The sequence below is a fragment of the Myiozetetes cayanensis genome, unplaced genomic scaffold (genome assembly GCF_022539395.1).
Source record: "Myiozetetes cayanensis isolate MyiCay16 unplaced genomic scaffold, myiCay2020 scf107, whole genome shotgun sequence".
Classification (NCBI taxonomy): domain Eukaryota; kingdom Metazoa; phylum Chordata; class Aves; order Passeriformes; family Tyrannidae; genus Myiozetetes; species Myiozetetes cayanensis.
Genome location: NW_026086683.1, coordinates 77,492 through 93,204, shown reverse-complemented (window position 1 = coordinate 93,204; position 15,713 = coordinate 77,492). Strand labels below are relative to the sequence as shown.

At 58.7% G+C, this 15,713-nt stretch overlaps 3 protein-coding genes and 1 long non-coding RNA gene across 27 annotated transcripts; 3 read left to right on the top strand and 1 right to left on the bottom strand.

Moving 5' to 3' along the window:
* Positions 1–1,839: 1,839 nt before the first annotated feature.
* LOC126635104 (uncharacterized) lies at positions 1,840–4,336 on the bottom strand. Of its 23 annotated transcripts, none has more exons than XR_007627500.1 (7): positions 4,315–4,336; positions 3,139–3,274; positions 2,790–2,844; positions 2,646–2,756; positions 2,556–2,600; positions 2,328–2,405; positions 1,935–2,022 (listed from the first exon to the last, which is right to left on the bottom strand). It is a non-coding gene; the product is annotated as an uncharacterized LOC126635104 (long non-coding RNA). The 23 variants fall into 23 exon arrangements; XR_007627510.1 differs by having other exon boundaries at positions 2,679–2,756; XR_007627513.1 differs by lacking the exon at positions 2,556–2,600 and having other exon boundaries at positions 1,840–1,944; positions 2,328–2,393.
* A 471-nt stretch (positions 4,337–4,807) lies between these two features.
* LOC126635100 (uncharacterized) lies at positions 4,808–8,041 on the top strand (the record flags this gene model as incomplete). The annotated part of the gene is given in 5 exon segments (XM_050306044.1): positions 4,808–4,922; positions 4,925–5,115; positions 6,848–7,316; positions 7,603–7,839; positions 7,924–8,041. Coding segments are annotated over 5 exon segments (1,017 nt in total), but the record flags the coding sequence as incomplete, so codon positions are not given.
* Positions 8,042–9,257: 1,216 nt separating this feature from the next.
* LOC126635094 (HLA class II histocompatibility antigen, DM beta chain-like) lies at positions 9,258–12,399 on the top strand. Of its 2 annotated transcripts, none has more exons than XM_050306036.1 (6): positions 9,258–9,348; positions 9,570–9,851; positions 10,584–10,877; positions 11,499–11,618; positions 11,701–11,733; positions 12,287–12,399. In XM_050306036.1, exons 1-6 carry the CDS (start codon positions 9,306–9,308, stop codon positions 12,316–12,318), a joined length of 804 nt encoding a protein of 267 aa, XP_050161993.1. In that variant the 5' UTR covers positions 9,258–9,305; the 3' UTR covers positions 12,319–12,399. The 2 variants fall into 2 exon arrangements, with proteins under 2 accessions (XP_050161993.1, XP_050161996.1); XM_050306039.1 differs by lacking the exon at positions 12,287–12,399 and adding an exon at positions 11,852–11,996.
* An 83-nt stretch (positions 12,400–12,482) lies between these two features.
* Positions 12,483–15,557, top strand: RPS5 (ribosomal protein S5). The gene is made up of 6 exons (XM_050306040.1): positions 12,483–12,589; positions 13,141–13,246; positions 14,245–14,454; positions 14,637–14,765; positions 15,107–15,205; positions 15,432–15,557. The coding sequence occupies exons 1-6, from the start codon at positions 12,495–12,497 to the stop codon at positions 15,498–15,500; spliced, it is 708 nt and encodes a 235-aa protein (XP_050161997.1). The 5' UTR covers positions 12,483–12,494; the 3' UTR covers positions 15,501–15,557.
* The last annotated feature ends 156 nt before the right edge of the window (positions 15,558–15,713 follow it).

Here is a 15,713-nt window from a genome sequence, read left to right as displayed (position 1 = left end):
GGCGGCCCCTCCGTGTTCCTCCCTTCTCCTCCGCTCCACCGAGCGCTGTGGGGACCCCCGCCCCGTTCCTCCCTCACCCCCTCGCGGCGCACGCGAACTCCTTATCACCCGCTTGACCCGCGCACCCCCGCCCCAACGCGCCACGCACCGCGCAGCCCCCGCGCGCTCCGCTCTCCACTGGTTCCCGGGGGTCGCCACCGCCTCCTTGGCCACACGCGGGACACCACGACCCCCACGAACGCCCCGCTGCCGGGGCCGCCAGCCAGGGTTAAGCGGCAATAAACCCCTCCCCCCCACCACCTCTCACCCCGCAACCCTGAGGGGCCCCGCGCTCGCGGGAGGGGGCTCAGCGTCCGCTCCCCCGCACGACATCACCCCAAACCCCTTCACTGAGCGGAAAGGGGTTCGCCTCCTTCAATTCTTCCCAGCCTTGTACTCCCCCCTCCGAACTCCACGCTGTTCGTGGAGGTCTCCGAGTCCCACTTCGAATCCTCCCTGCCCCACCCCACCCCCCCCAAAAGGCTGTGACACAGCACTTGGGGCCGCGCCCGCCGCTGCCGCCCCCGCGCGAGCACCCAAAAATGGCGCTTTTCGCCCCAAACCAGCGCACAAAGCCGGGACCGCCCCCCCCAGCTGTCACTCAAGGTGACCCGCGCCTCCCATTGGCTGAAGTGAGGTCCGGTGGGCGGGCATCGCTTGATTGATTGACGGCTCGTCAGCCCCCCTCACGTAACTTGCCCCGCCCCTCACGGCCCCCCCCTCAAAACTCCCCGAGAAATCACTCACCTGAGGGGTCTCCACGCCGGGCCGCGACCCCCGCGAACCCCGCTTCATCCGCGCCCCTCCTCCCCGAAAAGCCCCGTTTTGGGGGCAAAAAAAAAAAGGTGAAAAAAAAACCACCAAAAAAAAAAAAAATCATCCCGGGGCAGAAAAGGGAGCCGCGCGCTACGTCACCCGCGGCGTGATTGGCTACTCGTGGACACGTGACCACGCCCCCCCGAGGGGCTCTGTGGGGGGGGGTCTTAGTGCCCCGCGCATGCGCAGTGCGTCCTGCGCTGAGTGGGGGTCCCACCCGTGGTGTTGTCTTTGAGTGGGGGCCCAGGGGGATCCCACGACATTCCAGGGGTTGTCCACGACATTCCAAAGGTGACCCCACGGGGGAGGCAGCGCTGGGATCTGTGGGGGCGTCAGACGAGGTGCGAGGGTGTGGTAGGCACCCACGGCGGGGGGTCCCTGGGGGGGCACCCACGGGGGAGTTAGGGGTCCCGAATATCCAGGGTGACCCCACGGGGGTCCGCGACATCCCAGGAGTGCCCCACTGGCACCCGTGGGGGGGCTCAGGTGAAGTGGGAGGTGTGGGGGCCCCGCGCCCTTAATTACCACGACACCACTTAATTAACCACCGTGACGTCACCACTTTAAGTTTGGGGGGGTTTTTGGGATGATTGTCCCCCTCTCGGTGACTTCCACGCCTCTGTCACCTCAACCGTGCTCTACTCGACGCTTCTCTACCCGGCAACAAGTGACGTACTCGAACGGAGCGCTGCCATTGGTCAGCGCGTCCCGGGGGGGCGGGTGGAGGGGGGGGAGTTTGGGAAGAGGTTTTTGGGGGAGGATGGGGAGGAGTTTTTGGGAGGGTTTGCGGAGGTCGTGGGTGGGGTTCCCCCCACCCCAACTGTGGCTTCGGGGCGAGGGGATGGGTGGCAGTTTTTGGGGCTTCTGGCCCCGCTGTTCAGGGGTTTTGGGGTTCGCCGCTGCCGTCACCCCTGGTAGGAGGAAGGGGAAGGGGGGAGAGGAGGGAGGGAGGGAGAAGGGACTGGTTTGGGGGTGGGAGGGGGAGGGGGTGAGCTCCTACCCGCACCTGGCTGCCTGTACCCCTCCCTGTACCTCTGCCTGTACCTCTGCCTGTACCTCGGGTTATCCCCCCTAAATCCCTGCCTGTACCTCTGCCTGTACCTCGGGTTATCCCCCCTAAATCCCTGCCTGTACCTCGGGTTATCCCCCCTAAATCCCTGCCTGTACCTCTGCCTGTACCTCGGGTTATCCCCCTAAATCCCTGCCTGTACCTCTGCCTGTACCTCGGTTATCCCCCTAAATCCCTGCCTGTACCTCTGCCTGTACCTCGGTTATCCCCCTAAATCCCTGCCTGTACCTCTGCCTGTACCTCGGGTTATCCCCCTAAATCCCTGCCTGTACCTCTGCCTGTACTCGGTTATCCCCCTAAATCCCTGCCTGTACCCCTGCCTGTACCTCGGGTTATCCCCCTAAATCCCTGCCTGTACCTCAGGTTTATCCCCTAAATCCCTGCCTGTACCCCCTGCCTGTACCTCGGGTTATCCCCCCTAAATCCCTGCCTGTACCTCGGGTTATCCCCCCTAAATCCCTGCCTGTACCTCTGCCTGTACCTCAGGTTATCCCCCTAAATCCCTGCCTGTACCTCAGGTTATCCCCCTAAATCCTGCCTGTACCTCTGCCTGTACCTCGGCTTATCCCCCTAAATCCCTGCCTGTACCTCAGGTTATCCCCTAAATCCCTGCCTGTACCTCTGCCTGTACCTCGGGTTATCCTCCCTAAATCCCTGCCTGTACCTCTGCCTGTACCTCGGGTAACCCCCCCTAAATCCCTCCCTGTACCTCTGCCTGTACCTCGGGTTATCCCCCCTAAATCCCTGCCTGTACCTCGGGTTATCCCCCCTAAATCCCTGCCTGTACCTCTGCCTGTACCTCGGGTTATCCCCCCTAAATCCCTGCCTGTACCTTGGGTTATCCCCCCTAAATCCCTGCCTGTACCTCGGGTTATCCCCCCCTAAATCCCTGCCTGTACCTCGGGTTATCCCCCCTAAATCTCCTGCCTGTACCTCGGGTTATCCCCCTAAATCCCTGCCTGTACCTCGGGTTATCCCCCTAAATCCCTGCCTGTACCTCTGCCTGTACCTCGGGTTATCCCCCTAAATCCCTGCCTGTACCTCGGGTTATCCCCCTAAATCCCTGCCTGTACCTCGGGTTATCCCCCTAAATCCCTGCCTGTACCTCTGCCTGTACCTCGAGTTATCCCCTCTAAATCCCTGCCTGTACCTCGGGTTATCCCCCTAAATCCCTGCCTGTACCTCGGGTTATCCCCCTAAATCCCTGCCTGTACCTCTGCCTGTACCTCGGGTTATCCCCCCTAAATCCCTGCCTGTACCTCTGCCTGTACCTCGGGTTATCCCCCCTAAATCCCTGCCTGTACCTCGGGTTATCCCCCCTAAATCCCTGCCTGTACCCCCTGCCTGTACCTCAGGTTATCCTCCCTAAATCCCTGCCTGTACCTCGGGTTATCCCCTAAATCCCTGCCTGTACCTCTGCCTGTACCTCGGGTTATCCCCTAAATCCCTGCCTGTACCTCGGGTTATCCCCCTAAATCCCTGCCTGTACCTCTGCCTGTACCTCGGCTTATCCCCCTAAATCCCTGCCTGTACCTCAGGTTATCCCCAAACCCTGCCTGTACCTCTGCCTGTACCTCAGGCTATCCTCCTAAATCCTGCCTGTACCTCTGCCTGTACCTCAGGTAACCCCCTAAATCCTGCCTGTACCTCTGCCTGTACCTCGGGTTATCCCCTAAACTCCCTGCCTGTACCTCTGGTTATCCCCTAAATCCTGCCTGTACCTCTGCCTGTACCTCGGGTTATCCTCCTAAATCCCTGCCTGTACCTTGGGTTATCCCCCTAAATCCCGCCTGTACCTCGGGTTATCCCCTAAACCCTGCCTGTACCTCTGGGCTTATCCCCCTAAATCCCTGCCTGTACCTCGGGTTATCCCCCAAATCCCTGCCTGTACCTCGGGTTATCCCCTAAATCCCTGCCTGTACCTCTGCCTGTACCTCGGTTATCCCCCTAAATCCCTGCCTGTACCTCAGGTTATCCCCTAAATCCCTGCCTGTACCTCAGGTTATCCCCCTAAATCCCTGCCTGTACCTCTGCCTGTACCTCGGGTTATCCCCCTAAATCCCTGCCTGTACCTCGGGTTATCCCCTAAATCCCTGCCTGTACCTCAGGTTATCCCCTAAATCCCTGCCTGTACCTCAGGTTATCCCCCTAAATCCCTGCCTGTACCTCAGGTTATCCCCCTAAATCCCTGCCTGTACCTCGGGTTATCCTCCTAAATCCCTGCCTGTACCTCTGCCTGTACCTCGGGTTATCCCCCTAAATCTGCCTGACCCTGCCTGTACCTCAGGTTATCCCCCTAAATCCCTGCCTGTACCTCGGGTTATCCTCCCTAAATCCCTGCCTGTACCTCGGGTTATCTCCCTAAATCCTGCCTGTACCCCTGCCTGCACCTCCTTCCCTGTTCCCCCTTCCTCTCCTTTCTCTCTTCCCTTTTCCTGTTCCCTCTTCCTTCCCTCTTTTTTTCCTCCCCTTTTCTTCCTTTTTTCTTCCTCTTTTCTCCCCCTTTTTCTTCTCCTTTTTTTCCTCCCCTAAACCTCAAACCCTCAAACTACTCCATCCCATCCAGCACTCCTAAACCCTCAAATCCTCCCCAATCCCAGCAACTCCCCAACTACTCCAAATCCCCCCAAATCCTCCCCAAATCCCCATAAACTCCCCCAACTACCCCAAAATCCCCCAGGACCCCTCAAATCCTCCCCAAAATCCCCAGTTCCCCCAGACGCCCCAGGACCCCCAAACTACCCCAATTCCCATCCAGATCCTCCCAAGACTCCCTCATATCCCCCCAGATTCCGCATTTCCCCCTGCGTATCCTTCAGGACCCTCCAAATCCCCAAAATCCCCCAAATCCCCTCAAACCCCCTCAACTCCCCCTGTCCCCCCAGAGCCCCCTCCCACCTCCTGGCTGAGGTCCTCACCTGCCAACGGGACACCCCTTCCCTGGACCTTTCCCTCACCTTGGACGGGCAGCGACTCTACGGCTTCGACTTCCCGGGATCCGGTGGCTCCCGGGGCTCCCGGAGCTGCCCCCGCTGCCCCCGGACCTGGAGACCCCAGCGGAGCTGCGCCTGGACGTGAAGCTGTGCCAGGATGTCCTGGGCTGGCTCGGCCCCCAGGCCAGGGGGTCCTGCCCGAGGCCAGGGTTGGTGACAAAGGCAGGGGAGGGGTCGGGTGGAGCTCTGTCCCGCTGGGTGGGGGTGGAAGATGGGGGTGGGGGGTGGGGGGTGGCACCCCCAGGTCCGTGGATCCGTGTCCAGGTGTCCCCCTAAGAAGGTGGGGGTGGAAGGATGGAAGAAATTGGGGGATGGGAGGGATGGAAGAACTTGGGGATGGAAGAACTTGGGGGATGGAAGGATGGAAGAACTTGGGGATGGAAGGATGGAAGAACTTGGGGATGGAAAGGATGGAAGAACTTGGGGATGGAAGGATGGAAGAACTTGGGGATGGAAGGGATGGAGACGAGGGAAGAACTTGGGGATGGAGACGAGGGAAGAACTTGGGGATGGAAGGATGGAAGAACTTGGGGATGGAAGGATGGAAGAACTTGGGGGTGGAAAGGATGGAAGAACTTGGGGGTGGAAGGGAGGGAAGAACTTGGGGATGGAAGGGATGGAGACGAGGGAAGAACTTGGGGATGGAAGGATGGAAGAATTTGGGGATGGAAGAACTTGGGGGTGAAAGGGATGGAGACGAGGGAAGAACTTGGGGGATGGAAGGGATGGAAGAACTTGGGGATGGAAGGGATGGAAGAACTTGGGGATGGAAGGGATGGAAGAACTTGGGGATGGAAGGGATGGAAGAACTTGGGGATGGAAAGATGGAAGAACTTGGGGATGGAAGGGATGGAAGAACTTGGGGATGGAAGGATGGAAGAACTTGGGGATGGAAGGATGGAAGAACTTGGGGATGGAAGGATGGAAGAACTTGGGGGTGAAAGGATGGAAGAACTTGGGGATGGAAGGGATGGAGACGAGGGAAGAACTTGGGGGATGGAAGGATGGAAGAACTTGGGGATGGAAAGGATGGAGACGAGGGAAGAACTTGGGGATGGAAGGATGGAAGAACTTGGGGATGGAAGGATGGAAGAACTTGGGGATGGAAGGGATGGAAGAACTTGGGGATGGAAAGATGGAAGAACTTGGGGATGGAGACGAGGGAAGGATTTGGGGATGGAAGGGATGGAGACGAGGGAAGAACTTGGGGATGGAAGAACTTGGGGATGGAAGGGATGGAGACGAGGGAAGAACTTGGGGATGGAAGGATGGAAGAACTTGGGGATGGAAAGATGGAAGAACTTGGGGATGGAAGGATGGAAGAACTTGGGGGATGGAAGGGATGGAGACGAGGGAAGAACTTGGGGATGGAAGGATGGAAGAACTTGGGGATGGAAGGATGGAAGAACTTGGGGATGGAAAGATGGAAGAACTTGGGGATGGAAGGATGGAAGAACTTGGGGGATGGAAGGGATGGAAGAACTTGGGGATGGAAGGGATGGAGACAAGGGAAGGACTTGGGGATGGAAGGGATGGAAGAACTTGGGGGATGGAAGGGATGGAAAGATGGAAGAACTTGGGGATGGAAGAACTTGGGGGATGGAAGAACTTGGGGATGGAAGGATGGAAGAACTTGGGGATGGAGACGAGGGAAGAACTTGGGGATGGAAGGATGGAAGAACTTGGGGATGGAAGGGATGGAGACGAGGGAAGAACTTGGGGGATGGAAGGGATGGAAGAACTTAGGGATGGAAGAACTGGGGGGTGAAAGGGATGGAGACGAGGGAAGAACTTGGGGGATGGAAGGATGGAAGAACTTGGGGATGGAAAGGATGGAAGAACTTGGGGATGGAAGGATGGAAGAACTTGGGGGATGAAAGGGATAGAGGGACTTGGGGATGGACGGGAATTGGGAATGGAAAAAACTTAGGCATGGAAAAAAACCCAGATTCATAAAAACCTCTGGCTTCAGCAAAAGCTCAACCACGAGACCGGGATTGGAGGTTCCCCCATCCCTGGAGCACCCCCAAGGCCAGGAATCAGGGTGGGATGTCCCTTTGGGATGGGACCTCCAAAAGGTCCCATCCCACCATTTTTACGGGATGCAATCCCCGCAGGAACGCCGGTGGCCCAGGTGTTCCCGGTGCTGCCACCGGCGCTGGGCGAGGCCAACACCCTGGTGTGCCTGGTGGAGAATGTCTTCCCACCGGCCCTGGACATCACCTGGACCCGGGGGGGTGTCCCCCTCACCCAGGGGGTCACTCAGGGGCCCTTCACTCCCACCCCGGAGCTCACCTTCTGGACCTTGTCCCACCTGGAAGTGACCCCGGAGCGTGGGGACGTCTTCGCCTGCCTGGTGACCCCTCAGGGGTACAACACTTCGGTGGTCACCTACTGGGGTGAGAGGGGGGCACCAGAGCATGGGGGGGACACCCTGGGGGGGGGAGGGTCCTGGTCCTGACCCCAGTCCCAGTTCTGATCCTGTTCTCAGTCCTGGTTCTGGTTCTGATCCTAGTCTGGGTCCCTAATCCTGGTCCTGTTCCCAGTCCCAGTTCTGGTCCTGTTCTCAGTCCTGGTTCTGGTTCTGATCCTAGTCTGGGTCCCTAATCCTGATCCTGGTTCCTGTCCTGATCCTGGATCTGATCCAGGCCCTGCTCCTGATCCCAGTCCCGGTCCTGGTTGTAGTCCTTGTCCCGGTTTTGATCCTGATCCTGCTCCTGATCCCGGTCCTTGTCCCCATCCCGCTCCTGCTCCCCAATCCCAACCCACATCCCGCTGCCTCTCCCGTTCCCACAGTGCCCCCAGAGCCTCTGGAGGTGCCGGAGCTGCCGATGGTGCTTTGTGGGGCTGCGATGGCGCTCGGGGGGGTCCTGGCACTCCTGGGGCTCTCCCTGCTCCTGCTTTCCCGGACGGATCCCCAAGGTACGTTTTGGGGGATCCCCGAGGAGGGGGAAGGAGGAGCCTCAGGAATGTCCTCAACCCCTCTCTTTGTGTCCCCTCCCACAGGCTGAGCAGAGGAGGGAGAAGCTCCATGTGGGAATTTGGAGGGGAGGGGGGAAAGAACTTGGATGTTCCTGACCTCCAATTCCCACCATTCCTAATAAACTCCACCTTTGGTTACGGCTGAGCTCGTGTCCTCATGTGTTTGTCCCGTTCAGGAGCCATTCCCAGCTGGAAATGGTGGGATCTGTATCCCAGTTTTTCCACTGGGAAGGGTGGCATGTGATCCACCGGTGGCTGATCTTGAGATTTATCCCGTTCCAGAGCCATTCCCAGAGTTTTCCCACTGGGGAAAGGTGGCATGTGATCCACTGGTGGCTTCTCCAGTCCTGGTCCTGGTCCCGGTCCTGATCCCAGTTCTGGTCTTGATCCCAGTCCTGATCCTGATCCCGGTCCCAGTCCTGATCCTGATCCCGGTCCCAGTCCTGATCCTGATCCCGGTCCTGATCCCGATCCCTAGTCCTGATCCCGGTCCTGATCCTGATCCTGATCCCGATCCCGGTCCTGATCCCGATCCCTAGTCCTGGTCACGGTCCTGATCCTGATCCCAGTCCTGATCCCAATCTCTAGTCCTGATCCCAGTCCTGATCCTGATCCCGGTCCTGATCCTGATCCCGGTCCTGATCCCGATCCCTAGTCCTGGTCACGGTCCTGATCCCGATCCCGGTCCTGATCCCGATCCCTAGTCCTGGTCACGGTCCTGATCTTGATCCTGATCCCACTCCTGATCCTGATCCCGGTCCTGATCCCAATCCCTAGTCCTGGTCACGGTCCTGATCCCGATCCCTGGTCTCTGATCCTACTCTAGTCCTGATTCCGGTCCTGATCCTGATCCCGGTCCTGATCCCAATCCCTAGTCCTGATCCCGGTCCCGATCCCGATCCCTAGTCCTGATCACGGTCCTGATCCTGATCCTGATCCCGATCCTGATCCCGATCCCTAGTCCTGGTCACGGTCCTGATCCTGATCCCGGTCCTGATCCCGATCCCTAGTCCTGGTCACGGTCCTGATCCTGATCCCGGTCCTGATCCCAGTCCTGATCCCAATCCCTAGTCCCGGTCACGGTCCTGATCCTGATCCCAATCCCTAGTCCCGGTCACGGTCCTGATCCTGATCCCAATCCCTAGTCCCGGTCACGGTCCTGATCCTGATCCCGATCCCAGTCCTGGTCCCGGTCCTGACGGTGTTCCCAGTCCCGGCCTAAGTCCGGCCAGCGGCGGCCTCGGGCGAGTCCTGCCCCGCAACTGGTGACGCGCCTCGGCCGCCCTCGCTCATTGGGTGTCCCAGGGGCCCTCCCGCCCATGGGCGGGGCTTAAAGGCTTGGTCCGAGCTGCCGGGGGGGGGTCCGGGAGGGTCTCAGAGCACGGCCCGACTCGGCAGAGCCCGGGATGTTGGTGCTGCTCGTCCTGGTCCTCGGGACCCCCCACGCAGGTGGGATTTGGGAAGGGGGCGAAAACTTTGGGAGAGATTTCTGGGGCGTTTTGGGTGGGCTCAGTCCTGTGGGACCCCGGATTTTTTGGGGGGAGGGAACAAGGGGAAGGTTTGAGGGGGATTCGTTTTATGGGGGCAAGAGGTGGGTTTGGGGGGGGGGGGGCCCCCAAACCTCCGGGCTCCAAATCCCCTCCAAATCCCCCCAAATCCTCTTCCCCCAGACACCTTCGTGGTCCAGGTGGCCAGCGAGTGCCCAGTGGTGGCCACCAACGGCTCCTTCGGCCTCACCCTCCTCTTCAACAAGCTCCCCCTGGTCTGCGTGGACCCCCAGGGTCCCCCCAAATTCGTGCCCTGCGCAGGGGGGGGACCCCTGGAGAAGGTGGGGGCCAAACTGGCCGATACCCTCAACGGGGACCCCCGCTGGGGGGAGAGGCTCCAAAAAAGGGGGGGGGTGTGCACCCAACTGCCCCCAAAAGTGTGGGGGGACACGGCCCTGAGGAGAGGTGAGAGTTTGGGGCAGGGACTGGGGGGGATTGGAGGGGGTTGCAGGGGATATGGGGAGATTGGGAATGAGAGAATTGGGAATGGGGGATTTTATGGAAGGAATTCCACGGGGGGGGATTGGGAAATGGGGGGGATTTGGGGGTTTTTAATCCGTTGGGGGGGAATTGGGGTTGTTTTTTTTTTTTTAGGGGTGAGTTCATGGGGGGATTTGGGAATGGGGGAATTGGGAATGCGGGGCTTTATGGGGAGGATTCCATTGGGGGGATTTGGGAATGGGGGAATTGGGAATGCGGGGCTTTATGGGGAGGATTCCATTGGGGGGATTTGGGAATGGGGGAATTGGGGCTTTATGGGGAGGATTCCATTGGGGGGATTTGGGAATGGGGGAATTGGGGCTTTATGGGGAGGATTCCACTGGGGGGATTTGGGAATGGGGGAATTGGGACTTTATGGGGAGGATTCCATTGGGAAGATTTGGGAATGGGGGAATTGGGGCTTTATGGGGAGGATTCCATTGGGAAGATTTGGGAATGGGGGAATTGGGAATGCGGGGCTTTATGGGGAGGATTCCATGGGAAGATTTGGGAACAGGGCATGGGAATTGAGGCCCCCCATGAGGTTTATGGGGGGGGGGATTGGGAACAGGGGATTTCATGGGGCTGGGGGTGGTTCTGGGGGGGGAAATGAGCTCTCCATGACCTCATCCTACTCCCCCACCCCCCTTTATCCAGTGCCTCCCAAAATCCGCGTCGTCCCCTCGGCGACGGGAAACGCCCGGACCCCCCTCGTCCTGACGTGCCACGTGTGGGGCTTTTACCCCCCCGAGCTGAACCTCGCCTGGCTCAGGAACGGGTTGCTCCTGGACGACCCCCAGGGCCCCCCCGGGACCCCCCCGATTGTCCCGATGGGGAGCTGGACCTACAGGAGCGAGGGGACCCTCGAGGTGCCGCCCCCCGAGCCCGGGGACACCTTCACGTGCTCGGTGCAGCACCCCAGCCTCCAGCAGCCCCTCCTGGAGGATTGGGGTGGGTGAAGTCGCTCCAAATCCTCCCAGAACACCTTCAAATATTCCCAGAACCCACCAAAGACATCCCACCCCAAAGACCGTGGTACCCCACCCCCCCCAGGACCCCTCAAACCCTCCCAGAACCCCCAAAGGTTCACCTCAAAAATCTCATCTACCCCTCCCAAAATCATCCCAGAACCCACCAAAGACATCCCACCCCAAAGACCGTGGTACCACCCACCCCACCCAGGACCCCTCAAACCCTCCCAGAACCCCCAAAGGTTCACCTCAAAAATCTCATCCACCCCTCCCAAAATCATCCCAGAACCCACCAAAAAGTCTGTAAGACACCTAAAGCTCCCCCCATAACCCCTCCCAGCACCCCTAAAAACCCCCTACAAACCCTCCCAGACCCCCCCATTTCCCCCATAATCCCCCTGCAATGCCCAAACCCCCTCACAGGCTCCCCAAAACCCTCCCAGGGCCCCCCACAATCCCCTCAGAACCCCCAAACCCTCCCAGACTCCTCCAACCTCCCCCAACCCTCCCTAAAATGCCCCCAACCGCCCTCCTAAGCCACTCCCAGCCCCCCAAATCCCCTCTAACCCCGAAACCCCCTAAACCCCCAATATCTCCCCAGCTCCAGGCCTGGCCCCACGGCTGTCTCTGCTGGTGGCCTTGGCTACCCTGGCCATGATTTTGGGGCTCTTCCTCTTCGCCTTTGGCTTCTGGAGGTACCAGAAGAAGCTCCCAAAGCCAGGTGAGACCCTTAAGGGCCACAAGGGGGGTGGTCTTGGGATGACAAACACCCCCCTGACCGCCCTTTCCCCCCCTGTTTGCAGGTTACACCCCCCTCCCAGGTGACAGCTCTGCAGGTAAAGGAAATCCCCCCGCCCCAAATAGCCCCAAAATGCCCCCAAATGGCCCCAAATGAGGGGTCCCTGGCCCCTCTGGGGATGTTCTCCCTTCTGCCACCCCCATCCCCTCCCTCAGGCAGCATCTGAGGACCCCCCCAGGACCCCCAGGACGGCAACAGCGCGTCTGTGACGGACTCCGAGCCCCCCAAAACCCCCAACCCTCCCCAAAATGTCCCCACAAAACGTCCCCCGAAAGGTGGAAATAAAGATGGTCATTTTGTGACGAACCAATTTTTCGGGTTGGCTGTGACACGAGGGAGACAATCCCCCACCCAGAGGGGGGTCCCCGACTTTCCTTTGCCCCTTTTCCTGCCTTTTTCACCCCAAAACCCCCGCGCGAGATTTGCCTAGCAACTGGTGACCTCACGAGCTGCGCGGCTCTTGATTGGTGTATGGGAGACGGCCCCGCCAATGGCTTCGCTGTCCACCCGCGAGAGCCCCCTGAAGGCCTTTGGGGCTCTCTGACGCCACTCCGTCGTGTCCCTCCCCGCGTGTTTTTACCCCTCCATAGGGTCACCTTGTGCCTCCCACGCGTGTTTATAGCGAGTTTTCACTCGGCCTCCCCTGTGGCCGAGCGCCCTCAACAAGTATGGCGGCGTGTGGGCGAGCGCCCTCAACAAACATGGCGGCCGCGGCTTCACGCGCGTCGAAGGCCGGACCAGGAGCGGTGAAGGGAGGGCAGGAAGGGCGGAAGAGTGGCGTCATATTGAGGTTTGCGCATGAGCAGTCGGAAGCGAGCCCCGCGCCCTTCTATAAGAGCTTGGGAAGCCCCGTGCGCTCCTCTTTTCGCGGTCGGAGGTGGAGGCGCCGCCATGTGAGAGGGAAAGGGGGGGGAAAAGTGGGATTTGTGAGGGGAAAAGTGGGATTTGTGAGGGGGAAAATGGGATTTGTGAGGGGGAAAATGGGATCGGGGCTGAGGGGGAGTCCTGGGAGGGGGTTTAGGGGGGTTGGAGGCCTGGGAGATGGCGGGGAAGGGAGGAAAAAAGGGGCTTGAAGGGGGAGTTGGGGGGAGGGGAAGTGGATCCTGAGGGTTTTTCCTGGGGTTTAATTGAAAGGGTTTGGTCGGGATTTGCCTGGTTGAGGGATTTGGGGAAGAGAAGGGAGGAGAGTTGGAATGGGGGATAAAAGTGTGGGAAAAGGGGGATAAAACTGAGGGAAAAGGGGGATCCACAGTGGGAAAACAGGGATTCAGATTGGGAAAGGGGGGAATAACAGTGGGAAAAGAGAGATCCACAGTGGGAAAACCTGTGAAAAGAGAGGGAAAAGAGGGATTCAGAGTGGGAAAGGGGGGGGATCCCATTGTGACCCCGTTTTCCGAACCCCTTTTCTCACATTTATCCCATGTTTTTCCATGTGTTTTTCCAGCATGACCGACTGGGAGACGGCGCCGGCCGTGACCGAGACTCCAGATATCAAACTTTTTGGGAAGTGGAGCACGGATGATGTGCAGATCAACGACATCTCCCTGCAGGTGACCCGGAGTTCTGGGGGGCCCAGAGGGGGAAAAAGGGGATCCAGAGGAGGAAAAAAGTGGGAAAAGGAGGATGCAGAGTGGGAAAGAGGAAGCCAGAGTAGGAAAACAGGGGGGTTTGAGGGGGGAGAGGGGATCCAGAGTGGGAAAAAAAAGGGAAAAGGGTGGGAAAGAAGGATCCAGAGTAGGGAGAAGGTGGGAGAGGAAGGATCCAGAGTGGGAGAAGAGCAGCAAAAGAAGGATCCAGTGAGGGAGAAGGGTGGGAAAAGAAGGATCCAGAGTAGGGAAAAGGTGGGAAAAGAAGGACCCGGAGTAGGAAAAAAGTGGGGAAAGAAGGATCCCAGAGTAGGAGAAGAGCAGCAAAAGAAGGATTCAGGGTAGGTAAAAAGTGGAAAAAGAAGGATCTGGAGAGGGAGAAGAGTGGGAAAAGAAGGATCTGGAGTTGGGAAAAGGTGGGAATAGGAAGATCCAGAGAGGGAGAAGAGTGGGAAAAGAAGGATGTGGAGTTGGGAAAAGAAGGATCTGGAGTTGGGAAAAGAATGATCCAGAGAGGGAGAAGAGTGGGAAAAGAAGGATCTGGAGTTGGGAAAAGAAGGATCCAGAGAGGGAGAAGAGTGGGAAAAGAAGGATGTGGAGTTGGGAAAAGAAGGATCTGGAGTTGGGAAAAGGTGGGAATAGGAAGATCCAGAGAGGGAGAAGAGTGGGAAAAGAAGGGTGTGGAGTGGGAAAAAGAGGGAGAAAAGGATGTAGAGTGGGAAGAAGTGGGAAAAGAAGGATCTGGAGTTGGGAAAAGGTGGGAATAGGAAGATCCAGAGAGGGAGAAGAGTGGGAAAAGAAGGGCATAGAGTGGGAAAAAGTGGGAAAAGAAGGACTCAAAGTAGGAAAAAAAAAAGATCCCAGTTGGGCCGAGGAGGCTCCCGAGGAGCACACCAGGCTTGTCTTTGCATCCCTATGGATCCGGGGGGCGGAAAGGCTGGAATTGCCGCTGTTCCCGGCAGGATTACATCGCGGTGAAGGAGAAATACGCCAAGTACCTCCCGCACAGCGCCGGGCGCTACGCGGCCAAGCGCTTCCGCAAGGCGCAGTGCCCCATCGTGGAGAGGCTCACCAACTCCATGATGATGCACGGCAGGAACAACGGCAAGAAGCTCATGACGGTCAGGATCGTGAAGCACGCCTTCGAGATCATCCACCTGCTCACCGGGGAGGTGGGAATTCCACCGGGAGTTGTTGGGAATACGGGCGGGGCGGGGGAAAGCCGCGGCTCCGGGAGCTGGGAAAGGCGTGGCATTTGGGGGGTTTTGGGGTTTCAGGAGAGGGGTTTTTTGGCATCCAGAAAGGGGTGTTTTGGGATCTGGAGGGTCTGAATTGCCAGGTTTTTTCCCCACAGAACCCCCTCCAGGTGCTGGTCAACGCCATCATCAACTCGGGCCCCCGTGAGGACTCGACTCGGATCGGCCGCGCTGGCACCGTCCGGAGACAGGCCGTGGACGTGTCCCCCCTGCGCAGGGTCAACCAGGTATCCCAAAATTCCCCCAATCCTGGGGGTCTCCCAGCCCCAGGATCACCAAATCCTGGAATTCCCAAATCTCGGCATGCCCAGGATCCCCCCCAAATCCTGGGGTAATCATCGCAAATCCCAGGCAGGCCATGGGGGTGTCCCCTGCCCGTGCGGGGTCAGCCAGGTGTCCCCATTGCAGATCCCCCAAATCCCGGGATCCCGGATTCCTTGATCTCAAATCTCCACATGCCAGGATCACCCAAGCCCTGCAACACCCCATTTCCGGCTCCCTGTCCCCCCCGTTCCTCCCCCATTCCCAAATTTCCCCCCACCCTCATTCCCATTTTTTCCCATTCCAGGCCATCTGGCTCCTGTGCACGGGCGCCCGTGAAGCGGCTTTCCGGAACATCAAAACCATCGCCGAGTGCTTGGCTGACGAGCTCATTAATGCGGCCAAGGTACCCCCAAAACACCTTGAAACCACCCCAAAAAAACCTTCTCCAGATCCCAACACTATCCCCCCCGGATCCCCAAATAAACCGCCCCCCAAAAAAATCCCCCAAACTTTCCCCTCAAAACCACCCCCAACCCAACCCCCTTAGCTGGAATGAACACCCAGGCCTCCCAAACACCCCCCAAAACCCCTCAAATTCCTCCCCAAGTTCCCTTTTCCCACTTTTCCAGGGCTCTTCCAACTCCTACGCTATCAAGAAGAAGGACGAGCTGGAGCGTGTGGCCAAATCCAACCGTTAGAACCCCCTGAGATGGGGGCAGACCCCTCCCCAAATAAACACACGTGGTGGTCTCTGACTCCCCTCTCTGTGTGTCCTGGGGATTATTCCAAACCCATCCCAAAAACGCAGGGATCTGGGAATTCCTTGTGCCTGGAATTTGGGGTCTCGAGGCGGGGTGTTTTGGGAGCATTTTTAGGGATATTTGGGTGTTCATTCTAAGCTCCCCTCCCAA

Bases quoted from the DNA above. Each gene is read 5' to 3' on its own strand.
- LOC126635094 (XM_050306036.1), top strand. From the start codon at position 9,306: ATGTTGGTGCTGCTCGTCCTGGTCCTCGGGACCCCCCACGCAG. The intron at 10,878-11,498 runs GTGGGTGAAGTC...ATATCTCCCCAG, and splicing joins GCCCCTCCTGGAGGATTGGG to CTCCAGGCCTGGCCCCACGG. The intron at 11,619-11,700 runs GTGAGACCCTTA...CCCTGTTTGCAG, and splicing joins GAAGAAGCTCCCAAAGCCAG to GTTACACCCCCCTCCCAGGT.
- RPS5 (XM_050306040.1), top strand. From the start codon at position 12,495: ATGAGCAGTCGGAAGCGAGCCCCGCGCCCTTCTATAAGAGCTTGGGAA. The intron at 14,455-14,636 runs GTGGGAATTCCA...TTTTCCCCACAG, and splicing joins TCCACCTGCTCACCGGGGAG to AACCCCCTCCAGGTGCTGGT. The intron at 15,206-15,431 runs GTACCCCCAAAA...CCACTTTTCCAG, and splicing joins AGCTCATTAATGCGGCCAAG to GGCTCTTCCAACTCCTACGC.